Source organism: Bos taurus, chromosome 27 (genome assembly GCF_002263795.3).
Source record: "Bos taurus isolate L1 Dominette 01449 registration number 42190680 breed Hereford chromosome 27, ARS-UCD2.0, whole genome shotgun sequence".
Classification (NCBI taxonomy): Eukaryota; Metazoa; Chordata; class Mammalia; order Artiodactyla; family Bovidae; genus Bos; species Bos taurus.
Window position 1 is genome coordinate 26,306,163 of NC_037354.1, and position 11,728 is coordinate 26,317,890.

The window sequence follows — 11,728 nt, forward strand, 5'->3', positions numbered from 1 at the left end:
AGATTCCATGTATAAACATTAAAGTGCCTTATATTTTTATGTATCATATTAAACCTAAACTTTCCTTCCACACATAAACTGTAACCCCTAAGGGACGAAATTATGTCTTTTTCCTTTCTGGATCCTCAGTATCAGCATCAATAATAGATCATTAAAGTAGATAGACAGATTTCCATGTCAAGACATCAGGTATATACATCCATTACTTAAAAAAAAAACAACAACTTTTATCATGGAAAAGTGCAAATACATGCACACAGGTGCCATCTGGTACTTTCTAACGTCTGTTTCGTGGGCATATGAGAGGAGGGATGGGAAAGATGTCAGTTGCATTTATGCTTTCTCTTTGCTAACAGGAGAAGCAAAATACAGTACACCGTGGGAAAGACACTGCTGTAAGAATTCCACAGCAGCCAGAGAGAGGAGAGGCTCCGGGCCTCCACGGCCAGCATTATGTAGGCGATGATGAGCTGGGTGTGGGCCCAGGCCAGGGCTCTGTAGAGCAGCCGCATGGGCCAGGAGCTGATGAACACGCTGGCGAAGGCGTGAATCAGGTAGTCGGCTTCCACCATGACAGCCCAGCAGAGGAAACCAAACACCTGTCCCGGGTGGAGACCGTGCCACCAGGCCGAGAAGAGGAATGTCTGCAACAAGGGCCAGGTCCTGCGCTGCTGGAAAACCAGGCGTCGGAGCCACCGAGCCGTGCTCTGGTTCCACTTCCTGGCGAACAGGGCTATCCTGTGGGTCGTTTCCAGCGTCCAAATGTCCGCATCGGGGAGGAGTCCCTCCTCACCCGGGCTGCGACCTAACTCAGATCCAAAGCCGGCCGCGCGGAGGAGGGCGTCATCCAGGAGCCAGTGGGAGTAGTAGGTGAGTTTGAAGAGCCCGGCCGTGGACCACAGGACGAAGACGCACTGCAGCTGCCTGCAGCCTCCAAGTCCTGCCCCCACGCCCACCACCCCGCTGACGATCACCTTCAGACTCTCCAGTCCCAGGATCTGCAGCGCCCTCCAGGTCAGAGCCCAGAAAGAGTGCCTGGACCACAAACTGCTGGACCCTTCAACTCGAGCCTGAAACCTCTGGAAGGAACACAGCGGGCCTCCTAGGAGGGCAGGGAAGAAGAGCAAGTAGCTGAGATAGGGAAGAGCCGCATGCAGATGCTCAGACAAAGAATTCTTGTTAGGGATGCGTCCTGATGGTGCTACCACCTTCCCCTCACGAATATCCAGAGACAGAGATGTGATCTTCTGGGTCAAGAGCATGAGCGAAGAGAGAGTGATGCAGAACCTGAAAGAGATATATATTTTTTTTAAAGTAAAACATTCCATAGTTTATTTTAGCCCCATCCAATTGCTCAAACAAGATCCCTGGGGAAATGGGTGGCTCTAGACAATTGAGATCAATCTGAGACTCTCCTGGAGATCCAGAGGTTAAGACTCCACTTTCCAATGCAGGGGTCATGGGTTCAATCCCTCTTCAGGGAACTAAGATCCCACATGCCATGGGGGGAGGGGTGACCAAACATTTTTTTTTTTTTTAATTTTTTAAAAAGCATGTAAGACCAATCTAGTACCCTGCAGTGCTGCCCCAAAGACTCTTGGCTTAATTCAGAGCCACAGGATCCTCTGAGCAGGATGGAAGGATAAATGGACAGATGAATCCTTAGTCAGAGAGGCAAATAAAAGAAAAACAAGGAATATTATGGGGGAAACATTGAATATGTTATCTCTGAGAGTGGCTTATTAAGATTAGGATCAGGGACCTGGGAGAAATTTGCCACAGAAGAAACAGAACCTTAGGAATGAAGAGAGTCTAGGAAGCTGAAGATCTGGACTGTAAGATTCTGCAGGCTTTGTTATACAGAGTGAAGTGAGTCCGAAAGAGAAAAATAAATACTGTATATTAACGCATGTCTATGGAATATAGAAAAATGGTATCGATGAGCCTATTTGCAGGGCAGGAATAGAGTCACAGACATAGAGGATGGTCTTGTAGACCCAGTGTGGAGAGGAGAGGGTGGGATCAATTGAGAGAATAGCATTGACTTATATACACTACCACGTGTGAAACCAATCGCTAGTGGGAAGCTCTAACACAGGGAGCTCAGCCTGGTGCTCTGTGACGACCTAGAGGAGTAGGTTAGGGGGGTGTGGGTGGGAAGGAGTCTCAAGAGGTAGGATGTATATGGAGAATCCCATGGACAGAGGAGCCCGGTGGACTATAGTCCATGAGGTTGCAATGAGTCAGACATGGCTGAACAACTAATACTTTTCACTTTTCATATATATAGTTTTGACTGGTTTGAGTTGTTGTACGGCAGAAACCAACACAACATTGTAAAGCAGTTATCCTCCAATTTAAAAATTTTTTTAAATGAAAGATTTTGCAGGCTTTGGGATCTGAGCTGAGGAACAGGGAGTCATGCTAGAGGTTCAGGGTGTTCGCTGAGTCATTAGCAATTCGAGGCGTGTTCCTGACCAGCCACCTGAGCTCTTCCTGCTTCGCCCTCACAGTAGAGAAGATCCTGCTGGCAGGACTGTCAAGGAGAAAATTAATGACAATTACAGTGACACGCTCGACGATCAGGAGTGCTGTCCTATGAGGAGAAAATGGTTCTGTTTCCCAACCAATGCTGTTTCTGTGTCTGAGAACTAAAGGACAACTGACCTTACTTGACTTATCAAACAGTAAGCAAACCGGCCACTAACCCCTGTTCACTCACCTTCTGTTAAGGGCTGAACATGTCCACCCCACCCTCAATTCATATGTTGGACTCTTAACCTCCAGCACCTCAGAATGTTGGGTGTTTTTTTTTTTTCTTTCCATTTATTCGTTTTGGTTTTGGTTTGGTTTTGGCTGCACTGCGTGGCACGTGGGATCTTAGTTCCCCAACCAGGGATGGAACCCGAGTTCCCTGCATTGGGAGCATGGAGTCTTAACCACTGGACCACTGGAGGTCCTACGATGTGTGTATTTGGAGCTAGGGCCTTCAAGGAGGTAATTAAGGTAAGATGAGGTCGTGAGGGTGGACCCTAGTCCAAGGTGACTGGTCTCCTTAGAAGAGATCAGGACACAGACCCGCCGAGAGGGAAGACTGTGGGAAAGCACAGGGAGAAGCATCTACAAGCCAAGGAGAGAGGCCTCAGGAGAAGCTGAACCTGCCAACACCTTGACCTTGGGCTTCAGCCTCCAGAGGAAATAAAATGTCTGTTGTTGAAGCCACCTGTCCACAGCCCTCTGTATGAGGGCCAGAGCAAACAAATGCATCTTCCCACTTCAGCTCTGGCTCAGCCTCCTTCCCATCCAGCCAGATCCTGTTCGACTTGCTCCTCCAGGCCCCCCAGGTAGCCCTAGGTCACCACATCCCAGTCGGGACTCCCCACTCCCTACCCACCCACCATCGTGCCTTCTCCTCAGAGAAGCAAGCCCTGGAGCCTTTGGTGAAAATAGAATAAAGAAAAGGATCCTGGGTGCAGAGGGATGGCAAAGTGCAGGAGCCAACGGCAGCTAGAATCAGAGAGGTGACTCTCCCCTCGATAGGTCACCACTCTAGTTCACCACGAGACCGTGGAGCCGGGAGCAACAGCCCTCAGGATGGCAGAGGTGCCTGCTTCCCTCTAATCCTGCTGATCTCACTGGTTCAGGAAAACACATCCCTAGACTTTGCTTGGCACCTGATTTTCTTTCCTGGATTGGGTGACTTCTCTTCTTCTAGGGGATGGAGAGTTGTGTCTCAGTGAAAGTAAAACTCTTGCGGAGCAGGTGTGTGGAAATTCAGCAGAGGCTGACAGTCAGTTTGGCCCTTCCCTATCTTACCGGAAAACAGCAGGGAGGCTGCCAGCTGGGTGTCTACTAAACCACCTGCACTGAGGTGTGTGTCCTCTGCTTAGTCACCTGCAGGCGGGGGCCTGGGACTCCTGGTTCACCCTCTTTCTCGGGCACAATGATAATTACAGCTGGTGCCAGGCACCGTGCTACGTAGGAAGCTCATGGTAGTTACTAGGCTAGCAGTCATACATTTACACTTACAGTAAGTCTTCTACATACGAACAAGTTCTGTTCAGAGAGAGCATTTGTGAGTCCAAGTTGTTCGCTAAGTCCAACAGAGTTAGCCTAAGTACTCAACTAACAGAATCAGCTATACAGTACTGTGCTAGAATGGTGGTGGTTTAATCGCTAATTTGTGTGCGACTCTTTCGACCCCAGGCTACAGTCCAGGCAAGAATACTGGAGTGGGTTGCCATTTCCTTCTCCAGGGGATCTTCCCGAACTAGGAATCAAACCCAGGTCTCCTGCATTGCAGACATGTTCTTTGACTGACTGAGCTACGAGGGAAGCCCCTTACTAGAATAGGTTTATACAGTAACTCCCCTACATATGAACCTTTAAGTTGCACACTTTCAGACATGGACATACATTCCATTAACATCAGGTGTTTGTGAAACTGCAGCTCGCCCTCCATCTCCTGTTGCTGACGATCCTTCCGCTCTACCATCTCCCACCTCCTCTCCCTCCTCCTGGCAGGAACTGTACTTGCCTGTGTGCTCAGTGTCAGCCCCTGTGTGCCAGGGGCTGTACTTTTCAAGGTACTGTACCATAATATTAAAAATGTTTTCTTTATTTTTTTGTTTTTTATGTACTGTTTGTGTGAGAAGTATTATAAACCTATTTCAGTATATATAGCTGATTGTGTTAGTTGGGTACCTAGTCTAACTTTGTTGGACTTTTGAACAAATTGGACTTACGAGCACACTCTTGGAGTAGAGTTCGTTCATGGGTAGCGGACTTACGGTATATTCATTACCTCTAACCTAAGAAGCTTGCAAGATAGGCGTTGTTATCCCCCAACACACACACACACACACACACACACACACACACACATCCTTTATTTCAGAAAAAGACATGAAGGCTGAGAGAGGTTGACTGATTCACTCAAGATCACGCTGCTGAGATATGGAAGAATTCGGATTCAAACTCAATGCCCAGGTCCTCTCCACCATCTGGGTGGAAGCAAACCCTGGTGGCTTGGTACCAGTGCAGGAATGGGCTGCTTTACCTTGTAGAAGGAGCTTCTTGCAGATAATACTCCGTATAGTGCAGACCCAGGTGGCACAGCGTCTGCCAGGTCATCTGAAAGAGGAAGGTCGGCCTGTGGACATCCTGGGGGCCAAGCGAGTGGATGAGGACCACCGTGCACAGGGCGGGGATGAAGACCAGCACAGCGAAGGCACCCATAGCAGCCACGGCCAGGGCACCGCCTCCCGCCAGGAGGAACAGGTACCTGGAACACAGACGACAGCCTGGCCTTGAGCCCGCCTCCAAGCAGTGCAGTCAGTCCCCGTAGCAACCACCTGGGAAGCCCGATGGAGGTGGACCCCACTCCACCCCTAAAGAAGTCACAGCGGTATAGGAGAGAAATGCGGGAGGTAGGGCAGGGTGGATTTGTGAACTACTTCCTTGGGAGGCGAACCGTGATTCCTGCCTGGTCACCCCTCTTTGATGTCCACCATAGCAGTGAGAACACTTGTCCCCAACAGTCCTGTGGGGACAGGTCTGTAATGTTTCCCGGTAGGGCCACACACAGCCCTGTGCCTGCTGTGTGACCTAAAAGCTCTGGGAATCTAGGCTTGAGGATCTAGGAGGGCTCCAGATGTCATCTCAGCCAGATGGGTCTCTTCCCTTTGACATAGTCACACTGCCCTGGCCTTCAGAGGGAAGGTTGAGGGGAGGGATAGGCTCAGTGGCTCCCTTTTAAAATTTATTGTTATTATTATTATTGCCACGTGACATGTGAGATCTTAGTTCCCCAACCCATTGCAAAGGCGTGAGGGACTGAACCCATGCACCCTGTATTGGGAGCATTAACCACTGGACTGCCAGGGAAGTCCAATGCCTCGCTATAATAAGTGTTTGAAAATTCAATGACAAAGTCTTTGTGTATCATTTAATAATTTTTGTCATCTGTATACATAGTTTAGCCTACTCTCTAAATTCATACGAATAAAATCTTACAGTACATCCTTATTCGAGTAAAGCTGCTACCATCAGTATAATATTTTGTTTTGTTTTTTAATTTATTGAAGTATAGTTGACTTTCAATGTTTCAGGTGTACAGCAAAGTGATTCAGTTAAACACACACATATATCCTTTTTCAGATTTTTTCCATTATAGGTTGTTACAAGATATTGAATACAGTTCCCTGTGCTATACAGTAGGTCTTTGTTGTGTATCTATTTTATATATGATGCTGCTGCTAAGTCGCTTCAGTCGTGTCCGACTCTGTGCGACCCCACAGACGGCAGCCCACCAGGCTCCCCTGTCCCTGGGATTCTCCAGGCAAGAACACTGGAGGGGGTTGCCATTTCCTTCTCCAATGCATGAAAGTGAAAAGTGAAAGTGAAGTCGCTCAGTCGTGTCCAACTCATAGCAACCCCATGGACTGCAGCCTACCAGGCTCCTCTGTCCATGGGATTTTCCAGGCAAGAGGACTGGAGTGGGGTGCCATTGCCTTCTCCGATTTTATATATAGTAGTGTGTATATGTCACTTCCAAACTTCTAATTTATCTCTCCTCTCCCACCCCCAGCTATCTCCTTTGGTAATCATAAGTTTGTTTTCTGTGCCTGTGAGTTTTTCTGTTTTGTAAATAACTTCCTTTGTATCATTCTTTTAGATTAGGTAATGATATCATGTGATTTTGTCATTATGTCTACCCTTAATCCACCCTGCTGCACTTTTTGGCCTCATGACTTAGCACTTTTTATAATGTTGTAAATACCCACATCAACATCGATGGTTTGGGAGCTTGTCTCCCTCGGAAGCCAGTGGACGACTCGAGGACCAGTCGAGGCCCTGGAGATTCCACATAATGAAGATTTAGCTCTTCTTGCCACAGTATATGGAGGTTTGTTTGGTTTTTCCTTTTAGTTGGTGCCAAGTTTATAAATCTGAACAAAAAGGTCAGAAGAAACCATCTGAAACAGGGACTGAGAAGTCAGGGACAGGAAAAATGAATGAATATGCCCCAGGGTGTGGATCGAGGCTCCTTGGCTCGTGTGCTTGGGACAGACACGCCTTTGCAAAGATGTCTTCCTTTCTTGAGGGAGATGTAGGTTCCTCAGTATGAGAGGCTCCATTACACAGGCCCTGGCCCTTCCTGAACCGCTTGTTGAGCCTATGTGTAGGGCTTTGAACACTGTGGTTTAAGCCTTCGCTCCCTTGCCATCGAAAAATAAGGGAAAACACTTATTCCTTATGTAGCACAAGTGAAACCTGAAGCAACTGCCCTGGGGATTTGTAAGCACTGTTAAGTCAGAAAAAGAAACACAGATATTGTTTATTAATACATGCACTTGGAATCTAGATAAACAGTACAGATGAGCCCATTTGCAGGGTAGGAATAGAGACTCGGAGGTAGAGAATGGACTTGCAGACGCAGCGGGGTGGGTAGGGTGGGACGAACTGAGAGGGTAGCCCTGACATATTCACACCACCATGTGTGAAACAGGCGGCTGCTGGGAATCTGCTGAATAGCGCAGGGCGCTCAGCTCAGTGCTCTGTGACCGACCGAGAGGGCATGGGACGGTGTGGGTTTGGGAGAGGGAGGGAGGTCCGAAAGGGAGGGGATGTATGTATACTTAGAGTTGATTCATGCTGTGGTACAGCAGAAACAAAGACAGCACTGTAAAGCAATTACACTCCAATTAGAAAACAATTAAAAAAAAGAAAGAAATTGTCTACACGTGTACAATGCAAGATGCATGATTTTTTTTTTTGGTGCTTATTTTATTCTGGGCATTGGGCCAATAATCCCTTTATAAGAAATTTCTTTATTTAACCCTTAAAATAACCCCATGAGGATGATATTATTATTATTGTTATTTCCATTTTACAGATAAAGACCAAGTTTATTCACATATACAAGAACACTCAGGAAGAGAGGGCCCAGGGCTCATTAAGCTGACTCCAAAGCCAGAAATCTTAACCTATGGGAATTAACCCTTATTCTTGCATTCATTTTGCTTTATTGTTAGTGATTCTTCCTCAATAGGAAACTTTTTTTTTTTTACAACTGTTGCCTTCATCTCTGAAACAAAGGTAAAGAGCCCCCAACTAGCTGTGTACATGTAATAGTCTACCACAGTGTAATCAAACTCAGCCTGCCTGATTGTTAGATATAGCCAGATTTTACATAAGAACCCCCAACATGTAAAAATCCACATTTCAGAAATAAGTGAATTATTAGGAGGTAGAACTTTGGCAATGGATTTTAACTTTGCAAAAGGATATACCATAAAACTTTTTTTTTTCATAAAACTTTTTTACAAAATAGGGACTGTCTCTAATGTATCAAGTTGATTGGTTATAAAAAATCATTTTAATCATTATCAAATCTCTGATGTGAAGTGAAAGTGACTCAGTCATGTCCGACTTGTTGCAACCCCGTGGACTATACAGTCCATGGAATTCTCCAGGCCAGAATAATAGAGTTGGTAGCCTGTCCCTTCTCCAGGGGATCTTCCCAACCCAGGGATCGAACCCAGGTCTCCCTCATTGCAGTCGATTCTTTACCAGCTGAGCCATGAGGGAAGCCGAACAACAGTGGAGTGGGTAGCCTATCCCTTCTTCAGTGGATCTTCCCGACCCACAAATCAAATCGGGGTCTCCTGTGTTGCAAGTAGATTCTGTACCAACTGAGCTATCAGAGAAGCCCATCAAATCTCTAGTGACAATAATCACTAGATCCCAGGTTGAGAAAAAACTAATCTAAGAAAATTGTTTTTGACTTATTTCATTTCTCTGGGAAATCATACAAAGGCACTTAAAAAATCATGTTTAATAAAATTTAATTTTATTGAATATCATAGAATTCCATGAAACTAAGACTGTTCAAGAACATCTGGAGTGCATGGTTGATTTATAGATGCATCCATTTGAGGAAATCTGTGTCACCCCAACATTCATCTCTCCCTGGTTTATTTTCACCCTTTTCCCTTTTAATGTGAACTTATCAAACTTAGCTGAGTCAGGGCAGACATGATTTCAATTTCCAATTCTGATTCACTCTATTAGACATATGCATAATCAAGCAATCAATAATCAGTGGCAGTGATGATATGATGATAACTTAAAAATGACCAGTGTAATTAATATTTAATATTCACATGTGCACTCCAACCTAAACATAAGAGCAAAATTAGCCATCAAACCTACCTGGCCTGAGTGGAAAATGAATCCATAACACAGAGATGATTAAACAGAAGTGCAAAAGGAAAAGCAGCTCCTTGATAAAGTGATACAGGATCAAGGAAGAACAGCTGGAGCCAATCCATCATGAACTGGAACAAAAGACGCTATCCTTCCTAGAGTCCTTAACTGATGCTTTCCTGAAAGAGAAGTCTCAACCAGGTTCTCTGATCTTTTTATATGGTTTAGGAAGGGTGAGCAAAAGGCAAACAAAAGCACTGGAGATAAGCAGTATAAAAAGTTGGCTTTCTGATAAAGGGAACTCACTATAGAAACCAAAACATATTTGGTATTATATCACTTAACAAGGACATGCACAAAAGCATTGCTTTCAGAAGTTCTGGTTTTGTTTACATACTGCAGTATTTGCCTTTCCAGTCATCTGACTGTCATATTCTTTTCACTAAGTAAATGAAAAATCTCATTTTCCCATTGAGGACAGTTCACTCACTGGATTAGGAAGGGAGAGCAAGAACATGAGCTGTGAGAAAGGGAGGCAGGTTCTCAAAGACTAGGAAGACTCTCCCAACCATTTCCTCCCTGCGCTCCTTATACTATTTCCTTCTGCTCTATTCTTTTTTATAGTACTGGTCACCAGCCCTTGTATATCTATTTCTAGATTAGTTTATTGCCCGTCTCCCTCGGAGCTCTACAGGGGAGGAACTTTGTTTTGTTTATTGCTGTATTGCCTGCACTGAGAACAGTGCTGGGTGTGTATGATATGTTCAATAAGTGCTTGTTAAAATTCGAAAGTCTTTAAGGAAGAAAACATGTGGAGAGGAATATTTAAAGAGAAGCTTTTCTTTAGGGTGTGGAAAAGCAATCCAAGAGACACTGCTTAAAAGTAAGACAAGAATAAGAAGCCTCATGGCGAGTTGAGGTCCATCTACCGAGCCAAGCATCACCGCGCTGTCCCTAACCAGCCGTTTTTCATCTCTGAAGGTACATGCAAGAGCAAGCAGCCTTAAATAAGAGACAGGAAAGTATAGCCTGATATAATATCATCTTAAGGAAAAAAAAATCTTAAAGGCAAGGACCACCTGTTAGTGAGATACAGCTCTTCACAGTAGAGAAAGCATGAAAGGAAGCCTCCTGTTAGCTGAGGAACTCTGAGCAAATCACTTTACCTCTCTGAGACTGAAAGCCTTCATTTTAAAAGTAGATACAATAATGCCAGTTATTCAGCAAAATTGTTCTCTTGTCTTCAAGAGGATTGTTATGAAGATTAGATACTGTATATAAAAGCACGGAGGATAAACTGGTTGGTTAGATGTAGTTGAAGGTAAACCAACTGATTAATAAAAATGATGAGCACCATTGGGCTGCCAATTTATGAGAGACCTGTGCTAAGCTCTTGGGATAGAACGATGAATACGATATGGCTCCTGCCCTCCAGTAGCTCTGAATTGACTAGGAAGAAGGAAGAGGCAACAAATACTTTCATTAAGGAACTATTGATGCAGTACATCACTGGCATACTGCAGTGAATAAATAAAGAAGCAATCATCTACAGAGATAAGGAATTTTTCAAATGCAAGGGAAGTAGAGAAGGGGGAATGCTTAAATTGGCTCTGGAAGGATGTTCCCAGATGGATAGTTTTTTCCAGGCCACAGATGGCACAAAACCCTAGACAAACAGTAGAGCAATTAATGGGAGAAAAGGGCTCCCTAAGCAATGAATAAGCTCACATCATATTAAACATATTAAAATGCAACCACAGCCCCCACTGAATATAGTTGCTAGGTTCAGAAGAATTGAGCTGCACTTATTTTAATAGGGAAAAGTTATGCTTTTTGTCATTGAATTAAATATTTATTAATACCTACTTGTACTTTTCTTCTTGAATTTTGGAATCAGCACATTTTACTTTCAGGTCTCAAATAATTTATAGATTTCTCAAAAGCTTATAGGTCCTAGATACTGTACCTAATATTGATAAAATTGTCCTTCTTATAAGCATGCTCTTGCAATTAATTTTGCATCAACCCAGGCTTCACTGCCCAGCTCTTTGGTCAAACACCAGTTTAAATATTGCAGCAGAGGTATTTTTAAGGTGATATTAATGTTTAAATCAATAGACTTTGAGTAAAACAAATCACCATCCAAAATGTGGGCGGGCCTCATCCAATCAGTTCAAGGTCTGAAGAGCAAAGACCGAGGTTCTCCCCCCAAAAAGAAATCCTGCCTCAAAGAAACCTTGCTTGAATTCCCACATTTAGGTTTTGGGTATGAGATTGCAATATCAACTTTTCCCTGAGTTTCCAGTCTGATCAAGTAAGCCAATACCTTAAAATAAATGTGTGTGTGTCTATATTATCTTCTACCACTTCTGTTTCTCTGGAGAACCCCGGCTGTTACTCATGCCATGGAAGTCTTTTAAATTAATTTAGACATTGCTTAAAAGTGAATAGGTGTTTACCTGCTTGGAGACAACAGGATGTTCTAAATTCATCCATATATTTATTCAAGTTTTTTTTT

General features: G+C 44.5%; 1 protein-coding gene across 1 annotated transcript; it reads right to left on the reverse strand.

Annotated features, from left to right (window-relative positions):
- Positions 1–323: 323 nt before the first annotated feature.
- MBOAT4 (membrane bound O-acyltransferase domain containing 4) lies at positions 324–9,335 on the reverse strand. The gene is made up of 3 exons (NM_001192257.3): positions 9,217–9,335; positions 5,060–5,284; positions 324–1,287 (listed from the first exon to the last, which is right to left on the reverse strand). The coding sequence occupies exons 1-3, from the start codon at positions 9,333–9,335 to the stop codon at positions 324–326; spliced, it is 1,308 nt and encodes a 435-aa protein (NP_001179186.3).
- Positions 9,336–11,728: the final 2,393 nt, after the last annotated feature.

What these genes read in the sequence shown, in the direction of transcription:
- MBOAT4 (NM_001192257.3), bottom strand. Translation starts at nt 9,335, where the DNA reads ATGGATTGGCTCCAGCTGTTCTTCCTTGATCCTGTATCACTTTATCAA. An exon ending in TCATTTTCCACTCAGGCCAG is followed by an intron (nt 5,285 to 9,216) that starts GTAGGTTTGATG and finishes TCTGTGTTCCAG; the next exon opens with GTACCTGTTCCTCCTGGCGG. An exon ending in CAAGAAGCTCCTTCTACAAG is followed by an intron (nt 1,288 to 5,059) that starts GTAAAGCAGCCC and finishes TATCTCTTTCAG; the next exon opens with GTTCTGCATCACTCTCTCTT.